The sequence below is a fragment of the Crocodylus porosus genome, unplaced genomic scaffold, assembly GCF_001723895.1.
Source record: "Crocodylus porosus isolate Cpor-Errol unplaced genomic scaffold, CroPor_comp1, whole genome shotgun sequence".
Lineage (NCBI taxonomy): Eukaryota > Metazoa > Chordata > Crocodylia > Crocodylidae > Crocodylus > Crocodylus porosus.
Genome location: NW_017728935.1, coordinates 576,140 through 595,660, shown reverse-complemented (window position 1 = coordinate 595,660; position 19,521 = coordinate 576,140). Strand labels below are relative to the sequence as shown.

Genomic DNA, 19,521 nt, shown 5'->3' with positions numbered 1-19,521 from the left:
GAGCGGGCAGAATGCGGCTGCCAGGCCGTTCTTTCCTTCTTTGTAAAAAATGTAGAAAATTAATAGTTATCTGCCCCCGGCTGCCCCTCGTGCAGCCCTGGACGGCTTGCCAAGTCAGTAAGCGGCCCGCCACCCGAAATACTTGCCGGCCCCCGTGTTAGGTGCTTTGCAGAACGGGCGGTTCAGAGTCTGCTCAAGTGCCGGCACGTCCTGGCTTCCAGTCCTGTGCTTCATCTTTCAAATACATTAGTGATGGGGAAAGAAATGCATTTGCATGCCACTCTTCCCCGTCTTGCTCAGACTCTGTTTTGTAACAAGCACGTATGCAAAAAAACCAACCCAGTGACTCCTACTCGAGGTCAAGAGCTTATTGCTCATTGCTGGGTAGGATTTTTTTTCTCTGAATGAGATCGGCTTCTGTGATTCAGATGTTTTTCTTTTTTTTAATCATCGATGGGGCTCGGGGCCAGTTGTTTTTCCTTCCTGCCTTTCCTTTCCTCCCAGGAAATGGTCAATGGCAAGTTATTACCCAGAACTGATTACGTGATCCCTGGCTTTGTGGCTTGGATACAGATCTCGAACCAATGGTCCTTGTGACATGAGTGTGTGTGTGTGTGTGTGTGTGTGTGTGTGTGTGTGCGTGCACACGTGGGTGTGTGTATGTGAGTGTGTAGGGAAGGGGAAGGCACAGGAACTGCTTCTAGCTTGCTTCCCCTCATACACAGTGAGTCAAATATTACTAAAATGACTGACTTCATCTCTCAAAATAAAGAAGCCAAGATACTCACGGTTCAACCCAGCCTGCAGCAAGAGCTCTGCTTGTATAACTTTCTGCCCCACTGCTCGGGGAACTCAAAGCTGTTTCTTTGCACAGGGAGCTCTTCTTTCCCCCCTTAAACCTATTTTGGACAGCCGTTTTGGAATATGAAACTGCCACTTGCTTTTCCCTGTCCCTGGCTGGATCCATTTTTTTCTACAGCTCTCCCTGACTCCTATCACTCCATTATCTAGCTTTTCCTCTTCTTAAAAGCAACGGCGTTAAAAACCCCAATGCCTTTCAGGTCTGAAGAAATTCAGATCTGGATCCAGCTCCGGCTTTGCAGTTTTGTCCCAACCCACCATTTTAGATGCATGCTGCTGTCACGTGGCATGAAAAATGAAGGCTGCTCTATCCAAACTGTGTGTACAAGTTTGCTCCTTCTTGGCATGGACCAGCACGAGGCTGTTGGCCTCGTTAATCTGGAAATGCCGGGGAAGTGGGTATAGACTGTGATTTTGAAAATCAGCTGCAGTGCAGGCAAACAGTTTAATCTAGCAATGTGGCTGCTAATGTAAGTGTTAATATAAACTCTCAGCAGCTGAGAAAGCGCCCACGTGGCGCTGCTCCGCCACGGACAGACCATTAGCTTGTTAAGCTCTTTGCTGGCAAAAAAGGTGCCGTGAGGTGAGGACTCGAGTGCCCGCGTGAGAGGCGGCAGCCGATGCTGGGGCTTGCAAGCAGAGTTGGTGGCGCTGCCGTCACTTGTTCTTGGGAGAATACTGCTTCGTTGGAGGGAAATTTGCTCCCTCTCTTAGACACAGGCCGTACGGCCTCTATGTACCGTATATATTCATAACCTCAGGCTGAACACTGGGCATCTGGAGAAGTCAAACCTTTGGCACCGAGCCTCCTGGGTTCACTGCACTCACGGACTGAAGCTGTACATCAAGGAGCGACGCAAGGAAAACAAGTGCATCAAGCTCCCTGGATTTATTCAAAATGAAAAGCCCAGCCCAAAGTCTTTGAGCCTCTCCTCGCTCAGCTCTAACCCCTCTTTACAGTGCGTCACTTCCAGGCCAGGGGTACTGCTGGAGCTGGGTTCTCAGCAGAGCTCCGCTGACTGAAGGCCCATCCGGCTGCTGCTCGCCAATACATCTTCTCACGTGCTACGTGGTGCTTTATGGACACCTGGCACCTGGTGTTTCCGAAGGAGCTGAGCACTTGCAGCCCCTGCTGACTCCAGCAGGAACCCGGGCTGCGGCTCGCGCCGCTCCTCTGAGTTTCCACTCCTTGCTCCTTCAGAAGCCGGAGGAACGGGGGTGCACAATCAGAGCTTTCCACTAATGCTCACAACCCCCTGTTGGCAAATTATGAGCCCTACTGTACAACTGGAGAAACCAAGGCACCGGGCAGTGCAATCACACCAAGGCCACGCAAACCTACGTCGCACCTGAGACTAGTCCTGCCTCTGCTTTCATGCCTTTGCTACAAAATCATCGGTTCCCTTCTGTCTGAACAACCCTGGCTCTCGGGCCTCTTTGTCCCTCCTCATGTCTGCACACATTTTGGAAGCCCGTGTGCCCAGCCCCAGCACCCTCCCCACCAAATGCAAAAACAAGCACACACCAGTGTGACCTCGTCTAATGGTGACCCAGCCAGCTGCAGGCTCAGGAAGTGGAAGCACGAAGGCAAACCCCCCTGAGATGAAAACACTAAAATAGATAAAATCCAGCGGCTGCACTGACGTGCGGAGATCAGAGGGGCAGGAGGATGAAAAGGCAGGAAATGGGTTTCCAATTGCTGGGCAGCAGGTACCAAAGGCAGTGGAGTGCTTTGGAAAGGAAACAATTTACAGGCTGGCCCTGCTGGATCACAGCAGATTAAGTCCCCGCATTTGTCATCAGCCGCACCATTTTTACTGGTAGTAACTTGCAACCCCAGAGGGCTGAATTGTGCAAAAGCTTAGTAATGGCCTATGGAGCTGCTCATATCTAACTGCAGTACGGTGACACCAGTGGAAATCGGGTCCCTTCGACTGGCGATGGCCAAACATAAAGCAAGTAAATCCCTGCCCTGAAGAGCTTCCAGCTTGCAGAGAAGACAAAGGGCGTGTAGGAAGAAGAAAGCATAATTATCCCCATTTCAAAGACAGGAAACTGAGGCACAGGAGGATGAAACAATTTGACCAGGGTCACCTAGGGAACGGACAGCAGAGGGAGGATTTGAAGCCTCATCCACTGAGTTCCTAGTCCAGCGCTGGGGCTCTAACACCAGCCGTCACCTCAAAGCTGCTTGGCTGGATGCAGCCCGGGTGGTTTGTGCCTGGGAATTCAGGTCTGGTAATAGCTGTGCATGGAATGAGGCACAGCGCGGGGGCTCAGCCTCCTTTGTGGGCCAGGTTTTAACACTAGAGATAAATACCACGGCAGCTTCCACTGACTGGCCACCTCTGCAGAGAAGCTATGGACTGAATGGGCTCTGGACGCTGAGGGGGATCGCTCCAGGGAAGGAGCAGTCCACACTGGCAGGGCGCACGCTCAGAGGCTTGCCCAGATGCTGCCCTCCCCTGTGGCCACAGGGCCTTTCTTGGACCCAGGGAACAAATGGCAACCCCCTCGCTTTCTTCACGCAGAGGGGCCATCCGCGCGCTGCCCACCTGCCGCTCCAGGTCAGCCACGTGAGTTTCCAGCGATGCTTCCCGCGCTGAAGCGTGCAGGCAGGACGCGCGCTGCGGGGCCCCGCTTCCTGCGTTCCATGAGGCCGGTGGTTCCTGCGTCGCAGCTGCTGGCCCGGCGATAGCGCGGCCACCTGTCGTGCCGGAGTCGAGGACATGCCTGACATTTTTTGCCTCGTTCCGGATACAGCCTGGGAGCTCGTTTATATTCATAACACGGGCTGGAAAAAAGCGTTATCAGGTGGGCATGTGCTGGTGGGGCGGAGGGCCAGCCTGGAAGCAACATCCGTCCCAATCACTCCTCCTCGCTGCCCGCTGGACGGGGCTGCTACCCCCACGCAAATTCTCCAAGGACCAGGGTTGGATTAACCCTTTGCGGGGCCCTGGGTCAGGACTAATGTTGGGGACCAGAGGAGAATCCTGAGCTGCGGTAACGTCCTCCTCCAGACCCTCCTGCAGGATCTCATCCTCCTTTTCCTGAAGCAGCTGCTGCGGGTCACTGTCCCCCAGCAGACCTTGATAGGGCAATGTCTAGGGTCCTATTCTGTTCTCCTCCAATCCCCTCCCCCTAACAGCAAGACGTCCAAATGACCCGTCTCACCCTTTGCATCGTGACCCAAGGGTCTAGCGAGCATCTAGCAAGCCCCAGCACCGCTGCGCTCACAGCTTGGTCATTGTCTACCGCGGTTCTGGAGCAGCGCAAGTCCGCATGACACACTGCACGTGGCTGCTTTGTTTTCAGCCATGCGCGTAACCTCCTGGACACAGCTGTGTGTAAGCGCAGGCTGGGGCGCAGTGTCCAGTGGGCAGCAGTAACACCCACGACTGAGTCTGATACAAAGCACAGGGAAAACTGGGTCTGAAAATCTGCCTGAGCAATGGTCGATGGCTTGGAGGTTGGCCCTTACGTGCCATTGCCCCAGGCCCTGAGCCAGCCCAGCCCAGGCCAAAGGTAAATCCATCACTGCAGCACGGCCCTTACTCTCCCCACTTCCCCTTGCTTCAGCCACCCCTCAATGCGGTAATTTCCCTTCCTGCTGAGAACGGGACGTAGCTTCCTCTGGAGCCCGTCACCACCGCTCTTAAATCAGTCAAAGGGGTCCCTACTGAATGGTGCCGGGCACTCCCTTCCCCACCACGCTGAGCTCTTTATCTCTGCAGCCCCTGCTGTCCTGGAGAGCCATGAGACCGGATACTGAACCCAAGCCTCCTGCACAGCAGCAGCTCCTGGCACGTGTGGGCTGCGCCATGCTGTGCGGTGTGAAAGGTTTCCCTGGGGCAGCATTTCTGATGCATTTGCTAGCAGGATTTGCGCTCCACGTGGGGCCGTGCTAGGAACGCCCCAGTCGTTCTCTGCATCTAGCTGCCTGTGGCTTTCCACAGGGCACGAGCATGTGGCTTCTAGGGGTACCATGGATAAGAGTATGAACTGGGGAACAAGGGATCAATGAGTGGCTAAAGCCTTGCATGTTGCTTGCTCAAACCGCTGAACAGCAGGACTGCAATGGCAAAGCGGAGGCATACGGGGACTGAGAAGCTTTGACAAAAACAGGCGCGTGGTCCAGCTCCGTAACACCAGGTGCTACAGCTCAGCACAGAGGGGTCTCAGCAATGCTGCATGTGGGACCTATTACCACTCGCAAGGTCACTACACACCGAGTGGGGTGTGAGCCCAGCGGCAGATGGGAGGCCCGTCTTTGGGCCGGCAAGAAGCACCACAGGCCAGAAATGCGGGGTATCCACCAAGCTGCGCGCAAGGAGGCCTTGCCCTGGAGCTGCCTTGCCAGGGCTGGGGCTGAGTGGAGGCACCCACAGCACCCACCTGAGAAACTGGTGTTGCACGTGTTGCCATTACCAAACACAGTGGCCCTGGGAAGAGAGGAGCCAAGAGCGCGAGCATCCAAGGCAAGGCTGGAGGAAACGGCTTTGTAAACACCCTGTTCCTGCTGGTTCCTCTAGCTGCTCGCTTGACAGGCATGAACTCTCCCAAGTCACCCGGCGCTCAAAATAAACTAAGCCCTTTAAAATAGCGAGTGAGCTTTCTTTAGCAGATGCAGAGGTGAAATCTGACCTTTCCTTAGCTGTGCTGCACTCAGCCCCTAGATTGCAGGGCAACCTGGCCGAACAGGGAAGCTCTCTCTCCAGCCGGGGTCTGGTGCAACTAAACAGAGCACCGGTTTTGGCAACTGCTCTGAGGGCTGACATCTTTGTGGACCTAGGGGAGAAAAAGCAAGGCTGTTGTAAGTGGGGAAGAGGAAACCTTTACAGTTAGGTCTCGCTGAATCACAGCCGTTTGCAGTGTGCTGATTCTGGATACGAGCTGCAAAGTTCAGCCCTGGATCAGACCTCTCCCAAGGTCTGTGCGTGCTTGGCTCAGGAGTTCTGGCTTGGGTCCATCGTGCTGTTGGATCTCAGAGCCCGTCCTCTTCTAGACCAGCAAGTGGTGATGCCTTGTGCGTTGGGGACTCCACCAACACGAGCAGCCTAGGTTTCCATGTCACCATTACAACATTACACTTTTGTAATGGGAGGTTGTATTTGATCTGACCAGGAGAGGCCAATGCATAGTTCTTATGCTGGATTTTAATTAAAACACCAGTTTGGAGGGTGACATTTTAGGAAGGCATGGAACAAACCCATGGGAGATGCAGCCTGGGGTAGAGATTTGTTCTACAGGGAAAGATGTACAGTTTTCTCACGGATATGTCACCCTATAAAAAGTTAGGCAGGCTAGCAAGACATGGCAGTCTTTGTAGCACTGTAAGGAGGCCTGAGAACAGGAAGGGGCAGCCCTGACCCGTGGGAAAGTCTGAGGTGGCAGGGATACAGAGTGGGGAGGCTGTGCAATGGGTTTCTATCGCAGACTTTCACTAATAAGTGCTTTTGATGAAAGAGTGGCAAAAGCAGCCAGTTGGGTGGTTTGGGGTTACAGCCCAGCTCTGCTGAGCAGTTATCCAGGACAGCAACATGGCTTGATCACAGCCTTGGCCCAGGGCTGGAGGCTGTGGCAAGACAAAGCTTGGTGACACGTAATCATGTGGCACCTGCCAAAAGCAGCCCTGCCTGCCAGTGTGTTTTGCCCTTTGCTCAGCAGCACAGCACACTCACCAGCCTTCGCTTCAGGATGTAACCCCCCGCAGAACAGCCGCGGGGTGCAAGTCTTGCCCTGCGACAGGAGACCGGGAAACATAAAGGACGTTTTCCCGGCCAGCTTTCAGCAGGGCTCTTTTGCCTCCGCTACAGGTGGCGGGTGGTAAATCCCCTCCTGGCGACCAAAGGGCACCGTGTGCTGTACAATAGCGTGACCTGAGCCAGGATGATGCAAGGCTGCAGTACTCAGTGTTCGAGTCAAACCGGAGCAAGGAGCTGAGGAGTTCAGAGCACAGAGACTGGAGGGCAGGGTGGGGGAAACGGATACCTGCCGGAGGAACCTCTCCACCTCTGCGCACACCTTTCCCTCATACAGCAAATTTGGCTATTGCCATTGCAATGAGAGAAAATGTGTAAGAGCCCAGTAACGCTGCCATCCCCACAGAAAAACCAGCAACAAGGCAACTGAACCACTCCAGGATTCATGCTGTTATGATGCATGGGCTGAGATTAAACAGAGTGGAAGATGCAAACCATCTGCTGCCCAGTTGGGTGTCATTCTTGCCCCAGAGACTACCAATCTAAGGCAGTGGAAAATGAACAAAGCTGATTCTCCACTACAGCTTTCAGCATCCCTTAGGCCCGCTGTGCTCCCTGCATCCATCAGCTTGATGGCCTCTTCCCTCCTTACACTAGTGCTTTTATTTCTGATGTACAGCAGCGTGGGAGGGAATGAAGACCAGCACTTTCCAGGCATCAGAGCATGGGTGGCAGACTTTTCCCCAGGAAAGGGGGGCAGGTAGAGCTGCTGGGAACTGCCCAAGGCCCAGACCCTCCATTGATCTGGCACTGAAGCCTGCCCACCCCTGCAGCCGAGTTCCACCTCCGTCCTTCGGGGACGAATACGTGCTCTGCAGCGTCCAGTCTGCTCAGAAGCCCGGCTCAGCTGCTTTGACTGCCCCAAGCCTGATTAACGTTCCGCGTAAAACAGAACTATTTGCCTTTGTTTCATGTCTGCTGAAAACTGACCAAATCCTGGGGAAAAAAGCGCCTGGCAGATAAAGGGCCCGCAGGCTGCAGTTAGGCCAGGAGAAACAACAAGCTGCTTAGGCTTAGTGAAACCTCCACGCGCTCTCCATTCCTTTCTAATTAAAGCAAAGGGGACGTGCTCAACGTCGTCCCTTCCAGGGAACCTTTTGCCCCTGGCTTGGCGTGAAATAGCCCAGTACACACACAGGTGTTCCCAACATGCTCTGGTCAACATTTGGATTAGACTTTCATCAAGCTTGGTGAGCAACCTGGCAGGCCTCTGCTGCACCTCTCAAGTGGAGGGCAAGTGTGGGTGGGAACCAGTGATGTGCTAATTATGCAGAGTACTGGTTAGTGCCCAGGTCTCCCATCTTGTCCGGTTACCAACCATTCAACAGTCTTAAAACACAACCCAACATATTTCAAGGGCCTTGGGGATTTCAGAAAAAATGTTGCATCATTTTGAATGATTACCATGGAAGGTGAAGAGACGGATCCCACTGCTAAGCTGGCATCTCCAAGTTTCTTCTCCAAGTCAGATGAGTGCAAGCACTCACAGGCAGACCTGACCCTCAGCTTCTTGCTAGCTGACTCAGCAGGGGTGGGGCTGTTGAGTCCCCCAGGAACCTCCGACTTACTCAAGAATAAAATCCTGCTGGCTATTTAGACAGATGCGCAAATGTTGATGAAAGGAGTAATACAGAGACATAGCAGTTAACAAAAGCTCTGTGTAGGGAGGAGGTCGTCAGAGACTAGGGCCAGCTGGAAAAAATGTGAGAGTTTGTTTTGATGGAAATGTTTTCAGCTAGCTGCGGTAGCAACCCAGGTGTGCTAGTGATTAAAAACAGGGAGGAGATGAACCTTGTCACACCAATTAGGCAGGTTGGACTATTAAAGAAGGATCAGAAAAGAATCAGCATTGCTTTTTGTTTTTTTATTTGTTTGATTTGATTTCAGTCTCACATTGAAACGATTTTAGTAAAACCATTGTGCAAATAAGGAGAGATTGGTAAGAAGGAAACAACAGCAAAAATTACGTTGTCATTGCTCAGTGCTTTCCAAATGACAAGTCATTGTACCGTACTTAATTCCATTATGTTTTGCAACAAAAGTTTAGAGAAGAGCAATCACACATCCCAGTGTACAACTCAAACCCTTAGAGAGAGATGCGCACAGCCATGGCCTAATAGAACAGAAAAGGTTTTCTTTTGTTTCTAATACTGCATAGCCTGTGCTTTAGTGCAAAAAGTGGCTTTCACCCTACTTCCGCTTACTACAGTACCTGGGTCAAATTTCCCTCTTCGCAATGGTTTAGCTGATTAATCATGGCAATTTTAGATCATGAGAACATCTTTGTAGTAGTCCAAGGGGAGGGTGCTTCACCCTTGTCTCTGCTAGCACTATTTGGGAAATCTCTCTCTCATGCAGGGGACCTCAGGGTTATGGAAAGGGCAGGAGTGCTTATGTAGACTCAGCTTTCCTGGGCTTGGGAGCTGTCCAGAGAGGCTCCCAAACCCATTAATCTCCACTACAGTGGAAGGGAATGGAGAGCACTCTGCATCTTAAAGAGTCAAGCTCTCAGACAGCAAAAGGTAAGGTGAAAAGAGAATGGTACCTCGTACAAACAGATTCAGTGGAAAAGGAAAATGCCTCCACAGACCATTTTGACCGAATTTCCTTTTAAAGCATCTAAGTAACTCAGAGTGCAAAAGAAATATTTAACACTAGATCCACTGGCAATTAAAAACTACATAATTTGATCTTCTGCATCGTGTTTTAAAATCTAAATTTGCAAGCTGCAATTTTTCCAGGTGCCTAGTGATTCTGAGACACTGCACAAAGAATTTTTCAACATGTAGTGAGGATCCACCTCGGGAAGGCAGGTACTCCTGGCCAGGTCTCATGCACACAGAAGCATTCGCTGTAGCGTGACCAAGACTTTCACGAACAAACAGATAGAAAAGGGCTCTGGGTATCCAAAGTGATGTATCCATCACTTGAGCTTTGCTCCTCTGGGTTTGTCGTAGTGTTGCTAGCACTTTGTGTATTATATGACACTGATAAGGATTAAAATGCACCACAACTCAAGAAAAATGTTAACAATTAATGTCCTCACAGTGGCAGGAAAGGTCTGCTTGGTAACAGCAAAGCAAGCTTGCTGCGGCACCAGGAGCATCACAAAACATGCTCCGTTGCCATGCTGCTTCCCCAGAGTACACGCTAGTGGAAATTTAATACTGTTTTATGCTGGACAACATGAAGATTATTAATCTGCTACAGCTCCATTGTGCAAAGTGCTGAATGCCCGCAGCTTCCACTGCCCCTAGGGTCAACTTCTTGCAGAACAAGAGCCTGACACTCTTAAAAACATTTCTGTAGCTATGCATTTGCAATGACGCTCATTCCCGTCACCACTCCCATCCACCTTGAGGCTCACTTTGAGTATGGTTTAAGCACTAAGAATCAGACTTAACTCAGCCTTAAATGGTGCACAGGCCTAGTACAAAGAGGTGAATTTCAGAGTGTGCAAGAGTGGGAGTTGTATAACCCAAGCCCCTGCCATCCCACCACTGATATTCCTCCTCCCCTGCTGCTTTTGTCTCACAGCTCGTGGGTGCTTAGATGTGGTTTTGGAAGCTTATCAATATCACAGTTCTGAATCAGCTGAAAGAGGAAGTCCACTTGTTTCTCATAGTCTTTGACCGAGATCCTTTCATTCCACCCATGAATCCTGTTTAAAAAGACAAGAGTATTTTTCATTCCACTATGCAGGAGCAAATTGGATGCCGACTCCCTGTTCACTTCATAAAGGTTCAGAAATGTCAGGATATGAAGAAATAAGAGGAGGGACATGGGAGTTCCCAAATGCAACCCAGCTCCCTGCCCTGACAGATCACAGGCCCTTTGAGTCCTAGCACAGAACAGCTCCGGGGCACTCTACTCCCACAAAAGTCAAAACTGAGAGCCAGCAAACAAACAAACTTCCTGCCTGGCAACATCTGGCTTTAGCACACCTTTCTTCCAGCTTTACAGAGTTAATGACCTGAGAGTGCAGCATGCGTCAGAGATGGAAATACGCATCTTTCACACGGCCTGACATATCCCAGAATTGTGCGTGCAATTCAAGCAACGTGAGGCCACCACACAAGTTCTGCTGGAGCGCCATGACGTGTATTTGAGCCAGGTATGGTCTGCATTTTAATTAAAAGAAGGACAGGAGCTAGCTCTCCCCCACTGCAGTTATTGCCCTGTACTTGTATACCATACAGGCCTGCAGGAAATGGCTGGCCTCCACAAATCTCAAGTCCCAGGCCAAGGTATACATGGCTGATTTCCTACTCTTGCACAACACGCATTGAGGTTCTTTGACTACAGGACCCACCCCAGAAAGCCTCTCTGCTTGAAGCAGCATACGATACCTGGAAACATCGTCTGCTTTCAAGATCACAGGGTTGAAGCGATAAATGGCATCCGTGAGGTTAGTGAAATGCCTGCTGTCCGTGTTTCCAATACAAATGCCTGGAAAACAAATCCATGGGTTTACTATGCACAAACACAACCCATCAGCCACCCAAGCCTCTGCTATCAAGGAAAAGATTCAGCTGATTGTGACATTACATTTTTCTCAGAGCCCAGAGCACGCTGCCCAAAAACTCCTCCTAAAATTAAGCCTGAAAAGCACGCGTTGAGATGAAGAGCACCCCGCTTTCTCTCAGTGGTGAGAAGAGCAGAGTACTGCAACTTATTGGTTTCAACAGGAACTGTGGTACTTGGTATCTGTCAGGAACACAAGCGATTTCAAACCTGAAATCCTCACCCCACCAATCGTGCCTGCGAGACTGGGGCTTCAGATCATAAAGTACAATACAACAAAGGTTTGCCAGTCATGGAAGCACTAAATGAAGAGCCTGCCCCCACTCCTCACATCCCTGAAGAGATGTGTGTATGTAGAGAGTCAATTCAAGGTTCATTGTTTCCCACAGCTTCCTGTTTGCTTTTTTACTTCCACCCTTAAAAAAAAAGTTTTAAGTAGAAAGATGGAACCTAACAGAAGAGGAAAAAACAGCTGTTTCCAGTCATTAACAGCTGGGGTGGAGAAGTATACAGAAAGTGGAAACAAAGCAACTGGGAGGAGGTAGGGGGCTGGAAATGGGAGAGGAAACAATAATCATTGCCTGTTTGGTGTTACCTGGAGCTATGCTGCTGACATGTGGGAAAACATCCATTATGGTTCTTCGGAAAATCTGGACTCCCAAGGCCTGGTCATCCCAAGGGCTGATGGGGAGCGGGTCAAAAGCCTCAGTTACGGTTATCTCCACTCGGTCATCGTCAATGGTGTCTTTGACTATCTCTAGCACCTGAGAAGAGACCGTGAGGAGCATGTAAGCGAAGGGAATGAGCGAATCTCCCTGGTGGACGTCAGCGTGGGCACCGGCTACCCGGCCAGCCTTGCAAATGATTTCCAGCTATGGTTCCAAAGAGCGGAGTCAGGACAGGGAGCCTGCAGCACCTCAGGGTGGAGGTTGGTTTTCCCGTTTCCAATAGCCCGTTGACTTTAAAGGTTGAAGCGTTTCCAAGACCATCAGTTGCAGGTCACTGCCTTAAGGCCTCACTTGACCCCTCCAAAACATTCCTTGGGTATGGGCCCAAGGAACACTCTACTAGCTGGCTGAGAGAATTCAAGGGAGTGAGATACAGAAACTACTCGCAGCGAGATAAGGATGCATCCAGAGCAAGAGGAGCTGATGTGACTTACAGATAAGCTATACGTCTCCTACTGGCTGGGTATGCCAGTCTTGCTCAAGCATGAAAGAATGCTACCTTCTAGTGACCACTACTCAAAGTAAGTAATAATACTACTGCTACATAACCATGCATTGCTCTTCTGAAGCAAGACAGTGACTCCTAGAGTCAGCTCCACATAACCTCATGGTGGCCTTCCAAACATGGTCCCTTCTCCTGTCCTGCTCTATATTTGGGAAGTAGCTGGAATCCAGAGAAAGTCTCCAAAAAGAATTGTCCAACAACAACAAAAATCCCAGCCAAGCAACCCATTCTTCCACATGGAAACCAAACCCCCGAGGACAACCTGCAAACATGAAAGCAGAGAGCTGGCCTAACTGGGATGAAATTCCCCTTGGAGGTAAAGCCAAGTTAAGAAAAAGCCACAGTGAAAAATACACCTAGTACACACGGCAAGAAAAGCATTAGATAAACCACACTGAACAAAAGAACACCTTCTAGAGCTCTTCCTTCCCCTCCAGTTCCATCCTGGGGAGAGACAGTGATAGCCTTCTCACGAAGCACACCAACAGCATTCAGAACTAAGTTACTCTCAGACAGCAAAGTGCCCCATCACTCAGGAATTTCCAGAGGGCAGCCAACACTTTCTTTGTGAACAGGGAGCCAGCAAAGATCACCCCGGCTCACATAATGCCTGCAAAACTTTTAATTATCTGAAGCATCTGAGTTGTATTTTAAAGGAATCGTATGCAGAATGCATTACAAAAATTAAATCTAGAGGCAACATATGGACGTGGCAAGACTAAAATAAGGAGGAAAGCTTCTAATAGCCAGATCAGCCAACAGCCATCCATTTAAAAAAGTACAGGAAAGTAAATTAAGACAGTAACCAACATCAAGGTAAACCAGATAAAATGTGAAAAAAACAACAGAGCATGTAGGCAGTACCTCAGCAACCTTTTGCGCTGGGTGGATCCGAAAATTCACAGCTGCACTGGCCAAGTGTGGGATGACATTGAACTAGGGGGGAAAAAATAGATTCAAAACAGAGAGGAAGGTACAAATAGTTACAAATACACCAGTTGTGAAACTGAAAGTGCAATATTACTTTACCCTGATCAAAGAGCTTGAACTACCATTTCAGAGCTTGCAGAATAAGGTTCCCTCCTGTTGTCACTGACAACAATGCACCGCCCTTTTACCATGCTCCAAGTGTAAAGCAAGGATGGCCAACCACAGGCAGCCGCCGAGTGTGGCAGGCAGCAGATCAGGGAGGGGGCAGGCAGCACTGCAGCAGCTTGGGCAGGGAGCAGAAAGATCAGGCAGGGGAAGGGGGCTGAAGTGACACTTGGGGAGGGGACAGGGCGTAATCTGTGACATGCCTGACAGAGTTTGCCCCCGCACTTATGTATGTCAATCATTTACAACACAAGTAACCAAGAAGAACAGTGAAAGCCAGAACTATCAAGAGGGAAGCTACTTCTCATTACTTTCTGTTCCCAAAAAATTATCTTTGTGAGAAAGGGCTTGGTACACGTTTTTCTTACCTAATTAACTTCATTTTAGCCAGTGAGTCACCGGCCAAAACAAAGAAAAGAAAAATCTACTGCTGTCAGAGTTCACTTCTTCAAACACCCACCAAGTATGACATATGTAAGCAACCTAGTAGTTTAAACAGAAATCAAAAATATGCGTTTTTCACAAGACAGATATTTCAGACTTGTTTCCCTAAGCAAAGATAATCTTTGCAAACAGGAGAAAATGTGAAAGAAAACATTTTCACCACTGGGCGTCACTGTTTCACCACCATAATCTATAGTCAGGGGATCCTTCCCAAGAAAATATTTACTCAGGGATGTGCAAAACAGCTGGATTAATTCCTCCCGTCTTGTGTTCCAAAGATACGGTTCTCAGTCTTCTTTGGGTCATGGCATCCGATTACCAGGATTAAGACTGCAGCATGCCATTCTGGGATGCTTGCTCTAACCCCGCTGTGGAGCTTAGGGCTGCAGTAAACCACATGCTTGGGATTACGAGAGCAGGGTCCTGCTTTTACCAGGAAACTGCAATGCTGCACACAGTGGTCACACCCAAGTCTCAATCATGCTTTGTATAACAGTGTTGAAAATGTGCGTACCTTATCTACATTACCATTTAAACCACTTTCAAAGGCCGACTTACATGACAGCTACTGTCAGAACTGGAGCAAGTTTCTATTGTAGCTAAGGCCAGCTGCACTACAAATCAGAGTGAACCTGGTAGCGTCAGAACACAAGGGCCACTGAACTTATCGCTCAATGTAAAAGGGGGAGTAGTGTGCTGTTTGTAACACACATGTGGTAACCATCATTTTACACAACTTGGGTCATCTTCTCATATCAAAACAGAAGACGAATAAATGCAACATGAAGCTACCTTAATTCCTGCATTGAAAATAGTAAGCGCTGTTGTAGTTCGAACCATGCTATTACCAGCGGGCTTCCGCTCAATGATTCTGCACAAGAATAAAAGGAGAAAAGTATTTATAAAGGGACAAGAAAGACAATAGAGTTGAGAGAGACAGCAATGCACGTGTCAGCCCAATCTAACAGAGGAACAACTTCCCTATTACTTAATTTGGCTACAAGGCATTTACCTTGCCTCAACTGTGAGAGGCAATTTCCTGGGAAGGGCAGCACCTTGGCAAGGGAACTAATGGCGTGATGTCTCTACAGGGATGTAGGTCCCCACTTTTCAGGGGAAGAAAGACTGAAATGTTGAGGAGAGGATGGGCTCCCTTACCTGCTAACAATAGGTGAAAACAGCCACAGATTTTTCATGATGATATTGAGAGGAAATGCAAACTGGAGGAAAAGACGAGAGGGAAAAATCAAGAAGCTATACCAAAGCAAACTTCAGCTTTTGATATGAAAGTGATGAACTACTGCAATTTAGCAAAGCCTTCTGATTTTTGTCTTAACCAGGGTCAGGAAGTCCCTCTGCAAAGGTTGTATGTCTGAGACGACTCTTCATTTACCAATGAATGTAGGGCGACTGCTCACTCCTTACCTCGGAAGCCAGATGCTCAAACATCATCAGTTCAGGCCCATAGCCGAACAGCCTGGGCATCGGATTCTTTTCCAGTCTACAACATACAAATGGGCATTTAAAATTTCAGATGTTGTCATTTGACACTATACCAGAAAACTGGCTGCATTTTGAAAGCAGCCAATACTCAAAAAGGTAGCAGCCTCTCTTTTGGGTAGCAAATCAGGAGCACAGCTTTGCTATGTACTTTCCAGGATTCTTATCCCATCCAAATATTTTGCGGTTAGGGAGACAGTGTTGTGTAACTGTGTTTTGGGGGGAGGGGGAGGGGAAAGATGCAGAAGGTTGGCTCTTTGTGGGAAGGAAGGGGTAAATAGGAATGTGGGAAAATCTAGGAAAGTGGTAGGCCTATCAGTTTGTTTTAGGCTTCTCTAAAACAGCACTCCTTCCCACCCAGCAATCAGTCAGTTCTGGGTCAGCTGGGCCATAAGAGACAAGAAAAGCTCCATCGCAGATGCACTCCAGCATGACTTCCTCCCCTGACCATGAACCCTCTGCCAGAGGTTGCTTATTTTTATTCACATCGGACCTGTAATCTTCAACATTTACCATTCATGGGAAGCTGCAAAATGGCATAGAAAACTACAGAAAGCTGCCAGAAAGTTTGGCATATCAGTAGTTTAAGCAGCTTTTGCACAATCATCTGAAATCAAGTATGTTACCAATAAACTCTCACCTGGACATGGCTGCTGCAAGAATCCCAATACTTGTCTCCTTAGGAGGAGCAGATGAATGACCTGGATCTGATCTCACAGTGAGGTTCAGCGTGAGTAAACCCTTCTCTGTTATAGCTATCCTGATCATGAATATATACAAACATAAATTAATGCTATTTCAGATCGTCCTTAAACAAACAGAATTCTTCAGTGTTTGTAGCTAAGAGGAACAGCCAAGGTGTATTTTTAGAATGATATGAAAACACTGTTGCAGTTGCAGCAAAGGCAAAAAACATTTAAGGCCATATTTGTTCTAAGCATTGTAATCCAGGCTCTTTCTTCATGGAGGTTTCCCCAACACAGAGACAACGCATTTCCTCTGGCATAAGCGGAGCGTCCTACCCATTTCTGTTTCCATTTTGTGCCCTAGTACAGACCTGCTGATACTCCAAGTATCTTGGAAACAAACTTTCTGTTAATGCAACAGGGCACTTCCTTGCTGAAATGAATTATTACAGATATCTCTGTGGTGGTTAACTGAAGGGAGTGTACTTATCAAGCAGTGTTTTCTTAAAAAAAAATAGGACGGTAATTCTTGTACCATGTCAAGAATGAGTTGATATCTTATTAAATGTGACTGCATTAATGTTTAAATAGATAGGCACTAAGTATTCCTAATACCTATCTATTTAAACATTCCTAGTGAGCTTAGCCCACGTGCTTCCCAATTTAAAAAATACTCCTACACCTGACTATGGTGTTCTTTTTTGAGCTATAATCCTGCATGGAAATCAGAATGCTTCTTACAAACGCCAGGATACAGCTCTGGAGAACAAGGAAAGAGACTAGTGAAACCAGAAGTTTCACAAACAGATCTGATCCTTCTAGCAACTGTCTAATACTCCCCTGTTTACTCCACTTGTTTTGCTGCCATACTCTCTCTCGCAGTTCCAACTCCTCTATCAGTCCAGACATCTCTGCCCTGCTTTCATAATAATGACAAATAATTCAGCCTGGCTCATGAGGTGATATTCTACAGGGTTTCAGCAGGAAATCCATGGATCTTCGGACAACTGCCTACCACAGCGGTAAAGAGAGAGGACTCGTAACCCCCAAATTGACAAATTTCTCATTCTCGCTCTCTTTGTGGGCAAGTATTACCATACTAGTAACTTAGAAAAAGAACATGAATTGAGATCACAGTACAGATGCCAAAGAAATTTGTGGTACAATAACATGCAAGGCTAAGAAAGGAGTTGCCATTGACACTGACCAAAACCAAGCATCACTGGTGAGAAGAAAGTCTAAGCTAGTTTGGCAGGTGAGTGCTCCATGCATTAGCTAGGAGTGGCCAATGATTGCAACATTGAGGACTACACTGGAAGTCTGATGCACCACATGTAACTTTGTTAAAATAGAGTAATTCTTAAAGATACTACAGTCAGGCTAATATTTACAAATACTTGTATTTTCAATAAGAGATGGACAGAAATTGCAATCAAATCACCAATAATACGATCCTGCAGTTCAAGTGCTACATCATTGCTCAGGAGCAAGAGGGACACTGCAAATCACATTTTAGACATCTAGGTTTTGTGTTGCATTTTGGATACCCCTGCACCAGTGTAGACAAGCTGACACACTCATACTTACCCCCAGAGCCATGGATCACATTCACGGTGCTGAATTCTCTCCTTTCCTTACTTACAGAGCTACTGGAGACTTTATTCCCTCGATGACTCCGTCCAAGATACCGCTTCCCTCATCTAGCAGGAAAGACAATTTCACTCCTCTGGCTTGCAGCAGCATTGCTATCTGTTTTCCTCCATCAAGACCAGATACCTGCAAGAATCCAGAGTAGAGGAATGGCCATAATGAACCACAGTAACTGTCCAATGACTATAGAAGCCTGCCTCCAGGGGTGACCAGAGGTAGAGGATGAAAATGCAAGAAACCCCAGACTGAACACTTATGGAATAATCTGTCCAAGGAAAGAAGTTTCTCTCTCACCCTAATTAACCAGTGGTTCCTAATGCTCTGTCAGCAGAGGGTTTACAGGTTGCTTTATTTTCATTACTGAGCCAATAAAATCTTTTTATGACTTCAATGATCTCACATAGTAGGGAGATCCTCAGGTCAGTGAGACATTGTTTAAAAGGGTATTTAATGTTATCTGTTAACACTTCTGGTCTTCCAGTTTCTCTTAGTCAGAGTATTATGAGAAAAGAGGAAGAGTTTCCCGACTGACTTCCTCTGCATCATTCAGTCTGCCTCTGCTTTATAATCCTACAACAGTCAAATGCTAGTCCGGATTTCCACGTTTTATTGATGCTCCCAATTTGGACTTTGGCTGTATTTTGACTACAAGACAAATAAAAATCATCCTGAAGAACAGTATCAATACATATTGTTCCTTTTTGCTGACTATACCCCGATGTCCATACCACTGAGAGCTGAACTATGCAGGCTACTCAATTTAGTGTCTGACAATGCTAATGTGAGAAAAACTGCAGGGCCTTCCAAAGTAAACCATGCTTGAAAAAAATGCTGTAGTCAAGTACTAGGACAATGCAGATAACTGGCTCTCCTGATGAAACATCTATACTGAAGCAAAAGTGTGAAAGAGATGGATAGAGGGGAATACCTCTTCATCGTGTCCAATTCCAATATAGAAAGATCTGCGGGGTCTATAGTTTCTTCTCAACAGGAATTCCAGGGCTTGCAAAATGCCCTGCGTAAGAGAAGCAGAACATTAACTACTGTGTCCTGCTACTCCCCAAGATTATTAAGGGCTATTCTATTTGCTAAGGAACAAAAAGATGCAAGAGAAATGTGGTGCATTCATAGCGCTGAAGCAGGTTTCATTCTTTTCACTTCTGTGTTGTGATTCCCATAGCTACTAGCTGATGATCCCCACAGTCTTTGGAAGACACTGCAACAAATGTCTTCACACCAGGCTCAGTGTGCTATGAAATGTTATCGTATGTATGCACAAAACAGAATGGGCTTGATCCTGCTACTCCAAAGTAAAAATAAAAGGCTTCTGTTTAACAAAGGGTTATTTTGTAACCTAGGAACATTTATGTTTTTTCAGTCCCACCTGTTTTTTCAGCCAAATATGGTTTCATAGTTTCTAAGGTCGGAAGGGACCTGAACAGATCATCTAGTCCGACCCCCTGCCGTGGCAGGAAAGAGTACTGGGGTCAAACGACCCCAGCAAGATGTTCATCCAACCTCGTCTTAAACACCCCCAGGGTAGGAGCCTGCACCACTTCTCTTGGAAGTTGGTCCCAGACCCTAGCCGCCCTGACCGTGAAGTCGCGCCTCCTGATGCCTAACCTAAACCTACCCTCTGACAGCTTGTGACCGGTATTCCTGGTCACTCCTGGCGGTGCTCGGGGGAACAGCGACTCCCCCAATGCCTGCTGGTCCCCCCTGACTAGTTTGTAACAGGCCACCAGGTCCCCCCTCAGCCTTCTCTT

General features: G+C 48.1%; 1 protein-coding gene across 1 annotated transcript in view; it reads right to left on the bottom strand.

Moving 5' to 3' along the window:
* Positions 1-8,466: 8,466 nt before the first annotated feature.
* PM20D1 (peptidase M20 domain containing 1) overlaps positions 8,467-19,521 on the bottom strand; it is a gene marked incomplete at its 5' end in the record, with an annotated part of 13,305 nt that continues 2,250 nt past the window's right edge. Inside the window, 10 exons of the mRNA XM_019546479.1 lie at positions 8,467-10,284; positions 10,973-11,072; positions 11,743-11,911; positions 13,245-13,316; positions 14,712-14,790; positions 15,078-15,139; positions 15,345-15,420; positions 16,060-16,179; positions 17,748-17,881; positions 18,684-18,770. Of these exons, the coding sequence (XP_019402024.1) occupies positions 10,155-10,284; positions 10,973-11,072; positions 11,743-11,911; positions 13,245-13,316; positions 14,712-14,790; positions 15,078-15,139; positions 15,345-15,420; positions 16,060-16,179; positions 17,748-17,881; positions 18,684-18,770 (1,029 nt within the window). The remainder of the gene's footprint in view (positions 10,285-10,972; positions 11,073-11,742; positions 11,912-13,244; positions 13,317-14,711; positions 14,791-15,077; positions 15,140-15,344; positions 15,421-16,059; positions 16,180-17,747; positions 17,882-18,683; positions 18,771-19,521) is intronic.